Raw genomic sequence first — 19,958 nt, 5'->3', positions numbered from 1 at the left:
GCAGTTGTTGAGAGTCTGCCTGCTGATGCAGGGGACACGGGTTTGTGCCCCAGTCCGGGAAGATCCCACATGCCGCGGCGCGGCTGGGCCTGTGAGCCATGGCTGCTGAGCCTGCGCTCCGCAGCGGGAGAGGCCCGCGTACCACAAAAAAAAAAAAAAAAAAAAAAAAAAAGGACTTGTTTTTCAACATCGAAACAAGGCATTAACATGCATCAAGACAGGACTTCATTCATTCACTCCTTTTCATTTTGGAGCCCCTGTTGTGTGCCAGGCCCTGTGCCAAGCACTGGACTTAGTGCAGTGAATGGGAGATAGGTGGGGAGACCACCACTTAGTGAGCAAGGGTAGGGGGTGGTGGGGTGATGAAAACAGGTGGAAGAGTTAGGGAGGAGTCACATTATGCAGGGCCTGGTAGGTTATAGAGGAGTTGGGATTTTATTCTTGGAGTAATTGGTGCCATTGGAGCATTTTGAATGGCAGACTGACACGATCAGATTCGCACTTAAAAAGATCACTGTGGCTTGATGGGTGGAGAACAGATTTGCGGCCTCAAGAATGGCAGAAAGAGGTCCAGTGTGCAAGCTATTGAAAATGTCCAGGAGAAGGAGGACATGTCTTGGACCATGGTGGTCTGTGGTATCAGTACAGATGGCAAAGAGATAGCCCCATGTATACCCAGGGTCATCTTCAGTACTAATATTTGGAGGGTCTAGTTAGTTGTGAATGTTAGATTTAGTTATGGGACTTTCTGGATTGATTTCATAAGACTCTTTAAGAGAACTTATTAAAAGTATATATTTTCTGGGGCTTCCCTGGTGGTGCAGTGGTTTTAAGCCCGCCTGCCGATGCAGGGTACACGGGTTCATGCCCCGGTCCAGGAATATCCCACATGCCGTGGAGCGGCTAGGCCCGTGAGCCATGGCCGCTGAGCCTGCACGTCCGGAGCCTGTGCTCCACAACGGGAGAGGCCACAACAGTGAGAGGCTCGCGTACAGCAAAAAAAAAAAAAAAATATATATATATATATATATATATATATATATATATTTCTGGGTCCTGAATTAGTAGGTTTGGGGTGAAGTCTAGAGAAAACTTTTTTTTTCTGAGCAGGGTCACAAAATACTTTTATATTATTTAGGACACTCATGTAGGATTACACAGAACAATTCTTTGATGCCAGCAGTATAAAAATGTCCAAAGATTGCTCCACCTTTTTAGAGTTAGTACTACAAATTCCTTTCCTCCCCAGATATGCTAGCATCATTTCCAAAAGTTAATCTTTCAGTGCAGATTACAAAACCCTTTTCATTGACTCAGTCTTACTCTGATAAAGATAGATCTCTCCTCCCATGTTCCAAGAAAACTTTATCTTAAAATAAGAATAAATTGCATCTCTTTATTTAGAATCCTGAAATTTTTGTAAAAGCTTCTCCCAACCTTATTTTCTTATTCTTTAATTTTAATCCTTTTTAGGTGAAAGTGCTTTCCTGGATTATCAGGTTCTACTTACGTGGTTTTATAATTCACTACCGTTAATCCAGCTTCCTCAACACCTCTGAATTAGACTACCCCAGCCCTCTCCTATGCTTTCCTCTTTTGGGAGGGTTCTCAGGATATACAGGACTATCACGGCATTGGCAGCACACCTGGTCTACCTATAGGAGATGAAAAAAGTAATCAAGGGAAGCACTTCTCTTCAGGAAATTCTTTAAAAAGTAGACCTACTGTGCCTTGATCCTTTTCACTCTACTTCTCTGGGGCTACAAGGAGGGCCTTAAATTTGCTTTTGAGTGAAATTAGCACCATGAAATGAATCACAGCCTAGTGTGTATAAGTTAAAGGGCATGGGTTTCAAAACCTAAAAGACCAAAGTTTAAAGCCCCACTTTGCCACCTGCTAGTGATTTGATTTGGGGGGAAGTCAATCTCTAATAGGCTTATTTTAGTCACCTGTTAAATGGGGATAATGTTGCCTCTCGAGGCTATTATGAGCATCTCCTGTGATGCATAGAGAGGACTTAGCTTGGCACACAGTAAGGCCTTAGTAAATGTAGCCATTTTATTATCTACTCTCTCTTAAACTCTTTGGCTACTAGTACCCCAAACCTCAACAGAGTGAGCTGTGTCCAGAGACTGAATCCCTAGATTCAACAATTTAAAAAAAAAATTTGTAAACAATAACTGTCCAAGCAAAATTAGTGACCCTGTACTGCTCACCTTCTGTTCTTTCTCTTTCTTCTAGCCCAGAATAGTTTAGTCATGTATGAACACTTCTAACACAGTGGCTATTACATTTGCCCCGTTTTAGAATTTTCTAGGCCTATTGTTTCTACCTCCTGGAGAGGTTTCTCTCTTGTAGCCACATTTGATCTCCCAAGAAACCACCCTCAAAGGATTTCTGAGTGCAGCTTTCAAGAGCTTATGAGAACTAACATTTTCCTTTTCCCTCTGCCCCCTGTGTTTCTGGTTTTCATTTGCTTAGGGTTTAGCAACTAGAGAAGGCCCCCTTAAGGTTCACAAATGGAAGCTCTACAGGAATCTTTGTGTGTGTTTATATTATTGAGGCTTTTCACGGTTCTTGTGACTCTGAAGGCACAATAGACATTCCCTATCACCAGGGCTTTTCCACCTTGTAACACTAAATGCACTTGCATGCTTTCCATGCCGCTATAAAAGTATAGGCTGGCTTTTAGAATGCCAGCTTAAGGAGACGGTCTTCTCTACGTCTGTCATGTGAAGAGATGACACTATTGAATCTGAGGTTCATCGTCCTCTTTATCTCCATCACAGCTTTGACTAAAAGATCAAAATCTGCTTTGCAAGCTGATCTCATTCCCCCCTGATTTTCCGATACTACTTTCCAAATCCTGAGCCACATATCTCTTTGCATACGAATTCTTTTCTTCTGCCTGCTTTTCCCACAGTCTGTGAGTAAGTAAGATCCTTCAAAATCAAACCGTTACAGGTGTCTTTTCAACAAATAGCGCTGGGGCAATTCATATGCAAAAAAAAAAAAAAGAACCTTTCACCTTACTTCACACTATTCACAAAAATCAACTCCAAGAGCACCATAGACCTAAATGTTAGAGCTAAGACCACCATTAAGGAAATGAAAAGACAAGGCACAGAATGGAAGAAAATATTTGTGAAACAAGAATCTGATAAAGGACTTGTATTCAAGTTATATAAAGAACGCTTACAACTTAAGAAGAAAACAACCCGATTTTGAAAATGTGTAAAAAATTAAGCTTATACTTATCACATGACTCAGTAATTCCACTCCTAGATATTTACACAAGAGAAATGAAACATAATGTCCATACCAAGACTTGTATGTGAATGATCACAGAAACATTATTTATCAAAGCTCCAAACTGGAAACAATTAAAATGTTTATCAACTGGTAAACAGATAAACAAAATGTAGTATAGTCCTACAGGGCAATTCTACTCAGCAATAAAATGAGCCAACTATTTATACATGTAACACCAAGGATGAATCTCAGAAACATTACACTAGTGAAAGGAGCTAGATACAAAAGACTACTTATGATAGAACTCTATATGAAATTTCTAGAAAAGGCAGGTATGGATGTGTAAAGCATGGTTGTCTAGCGGTGGGAGCTGTGATTGAACATATGGGCATAAGGGATAAAGGGAATTTTGGGGGTGGTACGATGCAAGTGTTCTACAACTGGATCCTGGTGTTGGTTGCACAACTGTTTAAGGCCTTTTATTAAGTCTCCTAAAACACATCTAAGCCTACCAAGAGTGTTTCTGTACTCCAAGGACTTGCTCTGGTCTTGTTTGGCTTATAGGACTCTGTTGATGCTGGAGGCTCCTCCGAGCTCTCTTTTTCTGATTCCTTGAGCTGAAAGAGAAAGACCCACCAAGCACATGTTAATACCTTTTTTTCTTCTCTCTGAAAGCTCTAACACCTTGGACTTGAGCTTTCTTGTGTCCTTAATCCTTATCTGAATTCCTCTTCCCCCTTTTGAAGATGGACCTAGGAGAGGCCTGATGTTAGAGTGAGGTTAGGCAGGGTTATTTAACCAAATGGCCATAGTTATTTAACCTTTGTTCTCTCTGATCTTCCCCGCCCACCCCACTTTTTAATAGAAGTTTGTTTTCACTAAAGCTTCAGGCAGTTTTAGTGCCTTAAATATTCTTTGTTAACATAATGTTTCTAGAAAGCTGAGTGTCAGGAAGGCCCATTTTTAATTTATCAATGGCACCCTTACTCTTAATCTGCTGAAGCATACTTTACTTTTCAGGGCAGAATTAATCTTTTATCAGACGTACCATGGATGCTGTTGGTTTCATTATTTTAGGAAAATGTTCTTGGGTTGTTTCAGAATTAATGCTACCCACATACGTTTATTTTCCAATATCTATTCAGAATAGATAAGGAAGATACAAAGTAAGAGTCACCCATATTAAATTTAATGCAAAGGAGATGCAAGTCACTGCTGTTTGAAAAACTAACAGTGGTGTTTAACTTGTTGATTTCATCTTGACTGTGAGGAAAGTGAATCTGAAATTAAGCCTATGATAGAGAATATTTGGACCTTCTTTAATAAGCTACAACTTTGTGGAACAGTGAAGAAAATGTTAGCACAATTATAAGAAGATAATTTTATACATGGAAAGTTTTTGGAGGTTGAGGGAGACAAAAAAGGAATTTCAGTCTGCCCTTTGTTTAAAGCAGGGCCATGTAGAAATGCCAAAAGCTGTCAGTGTAACTTCTTTGCAGCTCTGGGGCCTCAAGTTTTCACATCCCTAAGAGTCTCTTAGGGGCTTGTTAAAAATACAGATCCTTGGGCCACACCCCTTTTGGCTCTGAGATTTTACTAAACTCCTCAGGGGATTCTAATATGTATTACATTAGGTAAGGTTCTTCAGAGAATTGGAATTAGTATGAGGTGTGTGTGTGTGTGTGTGTGTGTGTGTGTGTGTGTGTGTGTTTGTAAAAGAGATTATTGTAAGGAATTGGCTCATGTAACTATGGAGGCTGAGAAGTCCCCAAATCGGCAATCTGGAGACCAAGGAAAGCTGATGGTGTACTTCTAGTCTGAGTGTGAATGCATAGGAACCAGGAGAGCCGATGATATAAGTTCCAGTCCAAGTTTGAGTCTAAGCGTAGGAAACTGGTGTCTCAACTTGAAGACAAGGCAGAGAGAGAGAAAGAGAGAGAGAGCGAGCAAATTTTCCTTCACTCAACCTTTTTGTTCCATTCAGACCTTCAACGGTTTGGATGTGACTAAGGTTGAGTGGTCACCTTGGGGAGAGCAATCTGCTTTACACAGTCTACTGTTTTAAATGTTAATCTCATCCAGAAACACCCTCAGACATACCCAGAATAATGTTTAATCAAATATCTGGGTGCCTCGTGGTGTAGTCAGGGTGACACATAAAATTAACCATCACACCATCCAAATCTGAGGAATCTGAAGCAGTGAGGGGCAAAACCAGATTTCTTGGAAGAAACACTTGCAGGGAGAAACCTTATAAAGAGACCATTGTTGCACTTTAGGAAGCAATTGTACAATTTCAGTTATAAAAGATGTCCAGACTAGGCAAATTCATAGTGACAGAAAGTTGCCAGGGGCTGGAGGCTGGAGTTGGAATAGGGGAGTGACTGCTAACGGGCATGGTGTTTCTTCCTGGGGTAAGGAACATCTTCTGGAATTAGATATTGGTGATGGTTGTACAACTTGTGAATATGCTAAAAACCACTTGAACTGTTCCTTTTGAAGGGGTGAATTTTGTAGTTTGTGAAGTGTATGTCGATAAAATATGTACATATCTATTGAGAGAGATGCGAAGAAGTGGAGGTAGATAGTGTTGACATCTCTGAGACATTTTCTGTGAAGAAGTAAACAAACATGGGGTGATAGAAAGGGATGTGGGGTTGAGGGAGGATTTAAAAAAAAAAAACCACAGGACATATTGCAGCATGTCTGTATATGGATTCAAATGATCCATTGGAAAGGGAAATATTAATGATGCAAGGTAAGGCAGAGGGAATTTGCAGTAGCCAAATCCTTAAATTCACTCACTGTAATGCCACCTTGACTTTCTTCATGTCTCTTCCCTAGGTGACAGATCAATCGGTGAAAGCATTTGCTGAGCACTGTCCTGAACTTCAGTACGTTGGCTTCATGGGTTGTTCAGTTACTTCTAAAGGAGTCATTCATCTAACCAAGGTAGGAACCGTGGCTACGTCTCCTTAGTTTTTCCGAGTATCATTCATATCAGTGCCCTAGCAATGTTATACGTACTTGAATGAGGACTACTCAGACCATTATAGACGTGTAAGTAGTGTTTGGTAAAATTAAAATCACTTTAAGGCAACAATACAAAATCTATCCTTTCTGAAATGGTACATTCATTTAAACAAGAAACTTTTTTGCTTTTTCATTTGCTAATGACTATGAAATATATACATTAAAGAAACTGATATATATGACAAAACATATTGAGATGTTAATGTATTGTGTTAGAAGATATTTTGATGAAAGTGTTCACTGGTCACATATCATTAGATCTTCAGAGCATTTGGCTTTTAAGAAGTGAATATGGTCAGTGCATATGATTAAGCTGAGTATGTAACATGAAAAGAGAAGCAAATGTATGTCAAAAATTAACTTTATAGTTCAGAGAGTTTACTTGTATACCAAATATATGAAATCTCATATTTTAGCAATAATGAAAATACCAGTTCCTTTGTAATCTCTCCCTTTCAATGTGTCATCTCTGCTGTTTTTCAGAGTTCTAAAATAATTAGGAGCTAATCTTATATACATGCTTTAGAAAACTGGTTACTATAAAATTTACTTGTGTATTATCTGAAATTTGTCAGGTCTCTTCAAGCTTACAGCTTAGCAGGATATAATGTTTTTCTTTCTTCCTAGGAAAAGAGAAAATGTTTACGAGTTACCTAGAACAATGGCAATAAGGCCCAGTGGATAGGAGTCTGGGCTCTGTTGTCAGCTCCTGTTTGAATCTTGGCTCTGCCATTTATTACCTAAGTGAGCAAATTATTTTTCAGGGAATTAATTGAAGTAATATATGCAAGATGCTTGCCTCAGTATCGAAACCACAGTAAGTGCTAAGCAAACTTTAGCTACTATTATTAAAATAGGTGCTACAATATCTAAATTGCTGGAAAATCAGAGCAAACTTTGAAAAGAAAATCAAATCACTGTTCTAGTCTAGTGTATCTGAAACAGAGCCTGTGGTTGTTCTGTGTCTTAAATGACTGATCAGCTTTAATTATATTTTGAGGATCAGAACCTAAAGCCAGCAGAGAGGACAGGCACGTTATTCTCTCTTATTGCTCTATCAAAACATCTCAGTGTAACCAAGACCATATGTAACCATAATTTTTTATTCATTTTCTATAACCTTGGCCTGAACATTTTGGTAGATGAGTATTTTTCTTGTCACATCTAATGCTGTTTATGGTGTAGAGTAAAAATGCCTTTGGATGAACAGCTTGTTCACAACAAGGGTTATAATGACCGTATGTGGGCTTTTTACGATCACTTGAAATTGTACTCATTAAAGACAAAACAAGACTTATTAGATCAGTAAGTGCTTCCCTGAGCATTTTGAGATGGCCAAAAATTATTGTACACTGGTACTTAAAAGATCAGAATTATTTTCTTTGACAAAATAGTAGCGATAGCAAATGTCAGCTTTGGAAGGCTTAATTTGCTGAGAAGATTATTGTGAAGATTATATACCAGGATTGGTGTTTTGGCCTGTTAGCAGTCAGAACCTACTGGATTCATATCAAAGCTGGTCCACAGCGTTTTAGGAGCATCTTTCTTGCTCAGCACAGTATTTGTTTTGATGAGAAGACTGGTTTGTGGCATAATATTGCTTAGTTTCATGGATTCGGGTAAAGGCAAGATAGCATTTTAAACATGTATAACTTTTGCGAAGCTATTTTGGTTATCTTATCTCTTGAAAACCAAGGGTAGAACTCAAGTTTTAATAAAATAAAAGCTTTTTTGTTAAAATATTTGCATTCTGACAGTATTTTTCTACTAAGACATTATACAAAATGTAATTTACATTCACAAAATGTTTGTAAATATATAAATGTTCCTAGAAAGTTGTGTTACCCTTATTATAATCATGGTATATAGCTCTAAATAATTTATTATCAACATGGTATGTAATTCTTAAATAAATGATTAGGGAGATATGAGATGCAGAGTGTTGAGAGTTACTGGTATAAATACATTTAATTTTATATGATTTAGAAAATCTCTCCAAGTTACTTTACTAAGTCTCTGGCTCTAAGTTTGCTACTAGAAGCAGGTGCCACAAAATCCCTGTGCCTTAGTTTCCTCCTATGAAGAGATGTGCCTGTATTAGGTGATCTATCTCTAGAGTTTCTTACAGCCAGACAAATCTCTGAATTTGAGTCATTGGCCTGGACGGGACTGTGAGTGGCTGTCACTGAAACTAAGGAATGTCAAGTCTTTAGTAAGTTAGAAGGGAAAATTGGGGATTTGTGACATCTTAGATTGTTAAATCAAGGGCAAGAAGACAAAAGATTGGGAATAAATGGAAGAATATTGATATTCTATTACTGTGGTCTCGTGGACTTAATTTTACTTTGATGCTCTCAGTCTTGGCTGGACTCTATTTATTGATGACACACCCTTAGTCTTCAGATAGATTCTGCTAATATCAAGCAATATTGAAGTAAGCGGCCTTCCTTCTAAGCTGCTGTGACTATGTAAATGAGAGTCCAGAAGTAGCCAAGACTGAATGCCCACAGGTGGAGAAGATAAAGTCAGCTTTACCAGAGTGGGTTTGGAAGCAATGATAAGAACTTTTGAGGTCTCTAACAGTTGAGAATGTTAATGACTTGTATCCGGCAGAATTGAGCTTCCTCCAACACAGGTGTGTTCTTTTCACTGCCATGTACCTATTTATAAATGTAAAATATTTCTATCTTGTACTTTTGCTCTCCTTCCCACTTTTCAAAAACAAGTTCAGCAAATGCAAATGTATAGTTAACCCCTAGTGACTAGACTGTAGTGCCTAAATATCATTTGCCACATTAAGGACTAATAGGAACATGTCAAAGGACCCAAAAGCCAACATGAAGTGCCTCTCACTGGCCTAAGCTGGGATACGTTGAGCATCAAAAAGGAAAATGGCTGAAATGGATTAAAACAAATGTATAAAAGTCATGAGTTTACAATGATCTATAAAAAAAACAAAACAGAACTGGATTTCTTCTTCCAGTTAAGATGGAGTAGTGGGGACCAGATTTACTCTCTTCCCTGAAACAACCTAGAAAAACTGACAAAATATATGAAACAATGGTCTTCAAGACACTGGATATCAGACAACCAAGGACAGTGATCCCTGAGATCTAAGAAACAAACAAGAGAAGCCCTATGCTTGCCTTCGTCTAATATGTTGGAAGAGTTTCCAGCTTGTAGCACAGAGAGGGATAACCCAGGCAAAACTCAGCAGACTATCTGAGTTGAGACAGAACCGAAAGTCCAGGGAGACCAGAATAGCCAGAATTCAGAGGACAGAGTACCAGAGTGGAGAGAACTTGCATAGAAAACCCCAGAGATTGGAGTATGCTCTCCCTTCCTTGCTCATCCAGTCCTAAATAACCCATGAGTAAAGAAGAAATCAAAAGAGAAATTAGAGGGCTTCCCTGGTGGCGCAGTTGTTGAGAGTCTGCCTGCCGATTCAGGGGACGTGGGTTCGTGCCCCGGTCCGGGAAGATCCCACATGCCGCGGAGCGGCTGGGCCCGCGAGCCGTGGCCGCTGAGCCTGCGCGTCCGGAGCCTGTGCTCCGCAACTGGAGAGACCACAACAGTGAGAGGCCCGCGTACCGTAAAAAAAAAAAAAAAAAAAGAGAAATTAGAAAGTATTTTGAACTGAATGAGGATGAAAACACAACACATCAGATTTAGTGTGATGCTACTAAAGTATTTACTTTAAATACCACCAAACACCTGTATAAAAAAAAAGGTCTCTAATCAACGACCTTAGCTTCTGCCTTATGAAACTTGAAAAAAGAAAAGCAAATTAAACTCAAAGTAAGCAGAGGAAAGGAAATTATAAAGATCAAAGTGGATATCAATGAAATGGAAAACAAAAAAAAGAGAAAATTAATGAAATTAAAGGTTGGTTCTTTGATAAACTCGATAAATCTCTATTGAGACTACTTAAAAGAGAGAGAGAGAAATTGCCAGTACCATGACTCAGAGGAGTAACATAGCTACAGATTCTCCAGATATTAAAAGGATAACAAGCGAATATTATGGACATCTTTATGCCTCTAAATTCAACAAGTTAGATGAAATGGAAAATTTATTTGAAAGATGCAAACTTCCAAAGCTCACTGAAGAAGAAATAGATTACTTGAATACCTCTATATCTCTTAAAGAAATTACGTCTGTTGTTAAAAACCTTCCCTCCAATGGTACTCTGTGCCTAGATTGCTTCATTGGTGAATTCTACCAAATATCTGATATATTTTAAAAACTTTATCAGTAAGAGATACATACTTGAGTATTTACTAGTGAAATGACACAATGTTAGGGATTTGCATTAAAATATTACAAAGGGATAAAAAGAAAAAAAGTGGCTAGGCCACTAAAGGAGACAAAAATGGCAAAATATAGATAATTGAGCTGGGCTATAGGACATGGCGGTTCATTATATTATTCTCATTACTTATATTTGAAAATTTCCATAATAATAAAAAAGCTTTTAAGGGGTTAAAAATGTTGCTATTAATATAACATGATAAAATCATACTATTCAATAGCATGCTTTTTGAGAATGCATAATACCATGGAAAATGCTCAGGATAATAATTAATAATCATATACATTAATATATAATATTAATTTTAAATCAGTTGAACAGATAAGCCAATGGAATCTGAAATGTCAAAGTGACATTATTTTTATGTATAGTTGGAGTGCAAACCTCAGAAATGCTGTGGGTTCATGAGTTTAATGCCACAGATCCATTGTGAATTGACTTAGATCAGTTCAAATGATTTCTACCAGTAGTCAGGAAGATGCTATTTTATATGACTATTAAGGATGATGGTGAAGAATTTTTGACAAAATGTTCATTTTCATTATATGCTATATAAAAATTTATATTTGTCATAACTTAAGATTGTTGATAAATTTAAAAGTTGTGTTTATTAATTAATGATATAATTCTGATGATATCTTAATTAATGATATTAATTCTGGTGGTACCTTAGATCTTATTGTTGCTTCAGTTTTTCAGTTTATAAACATGAACTGAATTCTTAGGATGTGTCAGATATGGGTATGTTTGTTTTTGTTTTTAAATAGAGGTGTTTTTTTTTGAAGGTAACAGCTAAAAGAATGCCCAAAGTTCAGATATTTTCTTGGACCATATCATATTAAAGAACTTTTTTAAAAACACATATTTTAAAAGTGCTTATGGCTGAAAATGTGAAATATTTTCTAAAGAAAAACAAAATTGATTTTTTTCAGTCAATTTAACATAAGTAAGTGAAAGAATGTTCATTCATGCAGCTAACTCAATTTTCATCTTCGTTTTCATGTTTATTCAGAGACTAGAAATGAAAGATGAACTTTCTTTCTTTCAAATTTCCAAACAACAGATCAGTTTAGAATGTCTTATTCTAAAGGCAGAACATATTATTTTGCTACTTTAGGGTTGTTTTAGCTGTTAAGTTGTAGATTATCATTTCATTTGTTTCTGATTAATTATAGGTACTTGAGTGATATTTTAAGATGTGGCAAGTGTGTGTTCTTAAGTTCATTCAGCTCTGAAATATTCCCTAGTGAGTATGACCAGTGAGGACTCTGAAGAGGTATTTGTAGGATGACTGTGCGTTTGGTTCTTTTTAGCTTTCCGGGAGTTAAGAGTTGAGCCAAAAATCAAGTGTTGAGAATTTAGGCGCTGATTCTCTAGGCCTGGTGTGATCCATTAATAGATTTTTTCTTTGAAGTTCACAACGGAGACCAAACTGCTTACTGCTGTCATCAAAGCTAATAGGATGACTGCTATTGTATGACCTAGGGCAAATCACCTAATCTCTTAGCCTCAGTTTTCTCATCTGTAAAATGAGGATAATAATAACATCTACCTATCTCTCGGGTTTTAGAGGAAGAGTGCTTGGCACATACTAAAGCAGCATTTGAAAAATAATATATATAAATTAATTAATTAATTAGAAAAATATTCGTCATTATGTATAAAAGCTTCTTATAACTCTTTAGTCCTAATCCATTCATATTCTTTTATTAAAATAAAAATGAAAAATAATTTTCATGAAAATAAATCTTAGTTAAAAACTTTATGACCCTTCTTTCTACCTGAGTGCCAAGGCTGAATGTTAAGATTAAAAACTGTTTGTCTGCTCTTCATGGTTTTGTTTTGTTTTTTCCCCTTTAATACACTGAACAATTAAAATAATATTTTAAATAAAATCATTAAAAAAATTCCTACCATAGCAATATACTGAATCAGAGGAATACACTTTTGTACCTTATTTTTTCATTTTTTTATAGAAATATAGTGGATTTACATTGTTGCATTAATTTCTGCTGAACAGCAAAGTGATTCAGTTTTACATATATATACATTCTTTTTTGTAAATATTCGTTTCCATTATGGTTTATCACAATATTGAATATAGTTCTGTGTGCTATACAGTAGGACCTTGTTGTTGATCCATTCTATGTATAATTAGTTTGCATCTGCTAACCCCAAACTCCCAATCCTTCCCTTCCCCACCCCACCTCCCCCTTGGCAACCACAAGTCTCTTCTCTATGTCTGTGATTCTGTTTCTGTTTCATAGAAGTTCATTTGTGTCATATTTTAGATTCCATCTATAAGTGATATCATATGGTATTTATCCTTCTCTTTCTGACTTACTTAGTATGATAATCTCTAGGTCCATCCATGTTACTGCAAATGGCATTATTTCATTCTTTTTTATGGCTGAGTAATATTCCATTGTAGCTATATACCACGTCTTCTTTATCCATTCATCTGTTGTTGGACATTTAGGTTGTTTCCAAGTCTTGGCTATTGTGAATAGTGCTGCTATGAACATAGGGATGCATGTATCTTTTTGAATTACATTTTTGTCCAGATATATGCCCAAGAGTGGGATTGCTGGATCATATGGCACCTCTACTTGTAGTTTTTTAAGGAACCTCTATACTGTTCTCCATAGTGGTTGTACTAATTTACATTCCCACCAACAGTGTAGGAGGGTCACCTTTTCTCCACACCCTCTCCAACATTTGTTCTTTGTAGACTTCTTAACGATGGCCATTCTGACCAGTGTGAGGTATGTTGTACCTTATTGTTATTGCACAAATTAGTGACTTTGATTTTTATTTTTCTAAATTAGTATAGGCAGTGTCTACGTAAGCTGTGGCAATTTATCACATTTTTTTTCATTCTGTTAAGTCAGTAGTATCTATTCAGTGAGGCTACTCTTTTTATATTTTACAACTCTATTACTCCTACTCTAGTTGTAATGTATATTTGTGCTACATTTTCATTTCCGCAACTACAGCAGCAAGATGTATCAATGTGACACTAGTAAAATAAATGAATTCATCTTTCAAATGACTCAGTTTGTGAAAGTCCTAACAGAGTAAAATGAACAAATGAATTTCTTTGTTGCATCTATCCTTTGATAAAATGGTCACTTCAGGCTCTACTATAAATATATAAATACAAAATGAGGAAAGCTGGGTATCTTTTTTGAAAGGGCTTTTCCTGGATCTTGGCTTTATACTTTAAATATTATTTTACTTTGCTTATGTTATCCTCAGTTCACTCCTTGAATTTTTATCACACACTTGTTCGTAAATTATGGTTTTCGTTGCCAGTATTCTTGTAAAAAAGGATTTCAACTTTATTTATCTGGTCTCTAACACATGAGGTCAGTCTTTATCCAAGAAAGATATTAGGAGACACTGCTTTCAAGCTCTTTTTGGCTTTCAGACTCATTCACACTGTGTTGTAACAGAAATTTTATTTAAGGATCAGTGTGAATCTGCTTCATTCAATCTTGTGGTTTATACATAAATGCATAGTTATATCAGGCACGGATGGGGTCACATCTCTAAATTGACAGAATAGACTACCTGAATTAGAGAAACCAGATCTGGGGCTTAATGAGAATACGTTATAATGAAACTTAATGAGGAGATATACTACTGAGGGAAAGAAAGTAAGCAGATCTCATTTATTAATTAATTTTTTTATTGAAGTAAAGTTAATTTTCAATGTGTTAGTTTCAAGTGTACAGCAAAGTGATTCAGTTATCATTTATTAATTTAAAATAAACATTTACTGAGAATTACAGAGTTAGAGTCCAATTAATTTGAAAACATATTCAACTGATTAAAACATTGACAGTTATATTCACTTAATAGTTTTGAACATTTATAAAATATTTAACGGTGTTTTATTATCAACTAATTCAACTGTCTTATTTAAACACTATTTTCACTGCCCCTGGGCAGGTCCTGTTAGCCACAGGGAAATGCTTGCATATGTACATATTATATATTCATTTATACACAAACACAGTACATGCCCACACTGTGCCAATCATTAACCATAGAGAATCCAAATTATCAGATTTTTCTTTACAATTTTGTTTAACATTGTGCAGTGTTTATAACGATGGCCTAAGGGGCTCCTGAATACTGAGGGGAAGAAAACTTATGTTGCATCTTTATTGGAGTCACATTCTTTGAAAACAGGGAATTCATTTCCATGGTAACTCTCTATTAGTCAAAAGTTATCTGTGTAACAGCAGAGGTGAGTTCTAAAATTTTATCTTGGAACCTCAGTATTTAACCAGAATTTGGGTCTACATAATATTACTCATTATTTTCCATAATAATTTTTGGAATAGAGTTTGGTTGTGAGCTCCCTCTTCTCCTGGCACACTGGCCCAATAATAGAGTCCCATAGCGTCTACTGACTAAAGGCAGTTGAGCTCTTCGTATGTTTGCTCTCCAGCCCAGAGGTATCACAGGTATTTACACAAAAGCTGTTGATCACAGTGTACTTACAAAACCATCAGGAACATAGCTGCTTCCCCTACAGTAGACTTCCTTTCAATTGATTGTATCCCAGTGGGATGATTGGCCATCAACATTTTTTTCCAAGAAAAAAGGTGCCCACTGGAACTTTCTCTGTTATATTCATTAGTGGAAATGCTTGGTTATTATGTTTGATCAGAGGTACTTTTCAACATGCAATTGGCTATCAATTTTTGATCTTTAAAAATGAAGCAATACCCCTGTGCCTGAGAAAGCAGAAAGCAGCTCAGGATACTTTTACAGCTTTCATCTAGCTCAAAGGAGAAGAAGTTTATTAGCACCCTGGGTTTCTCAGACAAGGTGTGGGGAATGCTCTGGCAGTTCTTCCTTTTTCTAGGTTGTGATAATGAACTCTCATTAGATTGACTACTTCTTTTCATTTTGGAATCTGGCTCCCCCTTCCCCTTTCTTTCCTTTTGCTTTGTGCTGGTCCTAGGTCTGTTTGCCCTCACATCCTTTCTTCTCTCTAAGCATGCTCTTATATATCATAGGAGGCTTCCCCCTGCAGGCTGCATTTAGTGGGAGGCAGGAAGGCAAAGGGAGGGAGACAGTCTGGTATTTCTCAACCTCCCTGTCTGTCTCAGGTAACATTTCTGGCAACAGCTTCATCTCCATGGTTCCAGCCCTGGACAGACCTCCTGCAGCTCCAGCTTGTATTGGAAGACCAGGCCTGTGGCCATGAACACTGAGTCTTCTTTCTGTCTCCCTAGCCTTAGGGTGTTTGTGGCCTCCTGCTGCTGCTAAATCTGTGGCTTACATTAGTCTCTCCAGTTTGTCTTCTCACCTTCTACTTCATCAGAATAACCACTTTCCTTAATGAAATTCCCTTTGTGTAATTTAATAAATGCTTATGGTGGTTTCTGTTTTCCTGATTAGATCCTAATACGTATTCCTTTTTGCGTCATTCAGGGTTTCTTATGTGAGAGCACATCTAAGAGAATATAACTGATATTTATTTCCCCTTAGAAAGTCTTGTAACAATGGGGATCAAGCACAAAGCAGAGAATTGCACATACTATAACATTTAAATTAGACTTGACCATTCCTTAGACACTCTCTAGCCATACTTTGGTCTTGGATCTAGAAAAGCTATAACTAGAGAGGTAGAGGAAGCTAGCTATGTGGTAATTAGGAATAATGAAGCTACAAGGCTGTGGTGATTCCCAAGAGTAGGATAGAGGGCTAGGTGCTTAATTATAAAAGAATAGGGTTTTTTTTGTTTTAGTTTTTTTGGTGGTACGCGGGCCTCTCACTGCAGTGGCCTCTCCTGTTGCGGAGCACAGGCTCCGGACACGCAGGCTCAGCGGCGATGGCTCATGGGCCCAGCCGCTCCGCGGCATGTGGGATCTTCCCGGACCGGGGCACGAACCCGTGTCCCCTGCATCGGCAGGCGGACTCTCAACCACTGTGCCACCAGGGAAGCCCAAAGAATAGGTTTTATACATGACCCTAGAAAGAGTAAAATTTAAATGTTTCTCAGTGCTGTAATGTATAATGTCAATTCACAGAGGCAAATGTAAAGAAAAATATTTGACTAAATAATTGCCGTGAACTAGTTATTTGAGTTATCGATTATTAGTTACCAGTTAATTTAAGTTATATCTTGGATGGTTTTGACTGACAAGTAAAAAGTAACATGCTGGGCTTCCCTGGTGACGCAGTGGTTGAGAGTCTGCCTGCCGATGCAGGGGACACGGGTTCGTGCCTGATCCGGGAATATCCCACATGCTGCGGAGCGGCTGGGCCTGTGAGCCATGGCCGCTGAGCCTGTGCGTCGGGAGCCTGTGCTCCGCAACAAGTAACATACTATCATGTCAGTACATCTGTTTATTTTTTAATTTTCAAAAATCTTGGTCATGCTTTTTGTTGATGTGAGAAGTACATAATATTAAAGTAAATCATAAATTTTGATATTTAAAGTTAGCTATATACTAGATATTGTTATTTAAGTTTTCATTTCAATTAGTTGAAGCTTTTCAACTCATAGATGGAAGAAACTGGTTGAGAGAACAGAATTAGTTCTTTGTATCAGAAAGTAGTGCTTTAATATATAAATCAAGGTTATATAATTTTTACACTTCATTTTTGAAAAATTTGCATTTTTTAATAATAATGTAGTTTCATGTTCTATGTTACTTAAAATCAAGGAAAACTTTATAAAGACCTTCTTTCTGAGTGCTATTTCTTATTGGTATCTGATATACTGCCTATAGCATAGTCATTAACCTAGAATTTTAGATCATTTAATTCCAGCTCTTAACATTGAGTATGATTTGTCAATTCCAAATTTAAATACATTGTAAACCAAATGCTGTTGCTTCTTGGAACTGCTTTTGTAGGACAAAGGTAAAACTAAGTAAAACAAATGGGACTTGATTCAGTGTTTTGTAGAGTTCCTGATTTGGATTTTGAGTATGAATCCTTACATGCTCTTTAAAAAGTTTGAGTTTTCTAAGATTTTTCTCACCTGGAAAGTGTTCATTCTTTTATTATTATAGGTGATTGTTGCACTTACGTAGTATCAAGTATAATGCCAGAAATGAAGATTGTGGAAGAAATAGTATTTTTTCCAAACATGCATCCTGATTTTTTTCTTTCTCGCTAGTAAGGGTGATCTGATTGATTCATTTTTAGATTGTTAATATCAGACTTATTAATATTTAGATTAATAATATCAATGAATTGTTAATTCATTTTAGATTGTTAATAAAAATATTAGATTGTTAATACCAACTAGAAGGGGTATTTGAGGCTTTATTTGGGGACTTCAGGAGGGAGGGTAGGGGGGCAGAGTTACATATACATTTTGGAATGTTTCTTCTCATAAAAATGGCTTGGAGATTGAGAGAAGAGAAAGCTAATGGATGCCTAGGTTAGCTGTGTTCTTCCTGAATGACTCAGGGTGCTCCAGACCTATGGGGTAAGCCTCAGAGAGAAGCTGCAGGTACCTACTGAAGGGGCCTCATGCTGTTCCTCTGTGAACAGTACCTGGTCACAGATTAGCAAGACTAATGTCTGAAATTAAGTTTTGGGCCTCTTTCACTCTGAACTTTGACTTTAGTCTAAGGCTCAGAAATGAGAGTGTAAGCCCAAGAGATTTTCCATGTGAAGGTGAATATTCTAAACCAGAAAGAAAGAAATAAAAGGCACTTCATTTTAGAGAGTAGGTATATCATTTCTGTAACATTTTTTGAATGCTGGAAAATGACAGTATATGCCAGAGTATTTTTAATTAAAAATCATTAATGTCGTTTCTTTGTTTTTCAGTTTCATACATTTAGAAATAAAGAATGGAATAATTTGGCTGTTTGACTTTAATAGTATAATATCAAGAGGTCAATGTACAGGTCACTTGGCTTAGATATGATAAGCTTTTGTCTTGGGCTAATGGCATTTCAGTTATTTTACTACTTTTAAAAATAAGGTCGTAAAACTTTTATTTGGAATATATTTCCAAAACTTTTGACACATTGAAGTGTGATAAGTGGATTCAGGTGACTGAAATGGGTTCAAAATTCCATGAATTGTCTTTTTTAAAAAGACAGATCTGTGAACTTGGTATGAGGAAATGAAAGAGAAGTATACAACCAGTCCAATTAGACAAAGTAATCTTTCCTTGCATGCTTCACATTTGACTTAATTTATCCTTAATTTATTTAAGCTTTGATTTTTTTCTTATTTAAGTCAAACAGTATGAATGTTTTATTTTTTAACTGAGGAGAAATTCTTTTTCTTAGCTCCTGCTAGGTAAAAAAGTGACAGGGCTGCTTAGTGCTGCTAACTTTAAGTGCTGTTTGTAGTCTGTTATGAGCTCTAGAAATCTTCTATGGAGAAAAGAAAGGGATTTGGTAGAAAGAAATCCTAGAAAAAAGTCAATTGGAGACTGTGCTGCCTGCCAGAGTGGAAGAGGAGGAGCGGAGCATCCATTCTGATTTGTTGCACAAAGAAAACAGGAAGCCAGTTAACAAATATGCACATTTCTGCAGCAGAAGACAGTGATTAGAATTTTTGGTGGCTTCCCTGGTGGCGCAGTGGTTGAGAATCTGCCTGCTAATGCAGGGGACACGGGTTCGCGTCCTGGTCTGGGAGGATCCCACATGCCGCATAGCGGCTGGGCCCGTAAGCCACAACTACTGAGCCTGCGCGTCTGGAGCCTGTGCTCCGCAACAAGAGAGGCCGCGATAGTGAGAGGCCCACGCACCGCGATGAAGAGTGGCCCCCGCTCGCCACAACTAGAGAAAGCCCTCGCACAGAAACGAAGACCCAACACAGCAAAAATAAATTAATAAACTCCTACCCCCAACATCTAAAAAAAAAAAAAAAATTTTTTTTTGGTGAACTACTCAAAATTCCTGCCACTCACATCAAAACTGTGAAAACTTACAGAGACTGTTTAAATGTTCTTCATTTTAAGAACGAACATGAAAATAAAGAACTGATTATGCTTCTTGTTCTAAAATGATCTTTAATTACGTAGAGTGAGAATGTTGTTTTTTATTATTTAATGCTTATGTATTACTGAGGTTTATGTTCAAATATATCACTTTTAGAAACATGTAGCTCCAGAGCTGCAGATCCTGCGTTCGATATAGTTAAAAGAACGGAGACCTGGTTTACGGAAACCTAGGTACATGAAATTATTTTTAATGTTTTGTTCTTAATTTCAAATTTACTCATTTAGCAATCAGCATTTAATAATTTCGTATGATGCACCTAGTACTGTGTGAAGCACTGGTGACACAAAAGTGAATAAGACATGGTCACTGACCTGCATTAGCTTGCCTTAGACTCTAGTGGGAGAAACATACACTTAATTAGA

At 37.1% G+C, this 19,958-nt stretch overlaps 1 protein-coding gene across 1 annotated transcript in view; it reads left to right on the top strand.

Moving 5' to 3' along the window:
• FBXL17 (F-box and leucine rich repeat protein 17) overlaps positions 1-19,958 on the top strand; it is a 478,320-nt gene that overhangs the window by 136,694 nt on the left and 321,668 nt on the right. Inside the window, exon 5 of the mRNA XM_067731391.1 lies at positions 6,097-6,204. Coding sequence (XP_067587492.1) covers positions 6,097-6,204 — 108 coding nt within the window. The remainder of the gene's footprint in view (positions 1-6,096; positions 6,205-19,958) is intronic.

Source organism: Pseudorca crassidens, chromosome 3 (genome assembly GCF_039906515.1).
Source record: "Pseudorca crassidens isolate mPseCra1 chromosome 3, mPseCra1.hap1, whole genome shotgun sequence".
Taxonomy (NCBI): Eukaryota; Metazoa; Chordata; class Mammalia; order Artiodactyla; family Delphinidae; genus Pseudorca; species Pseudorca crassidens.
This window is presented reverse-complemented; position numbering and strand designations above follow the sequence as displayed.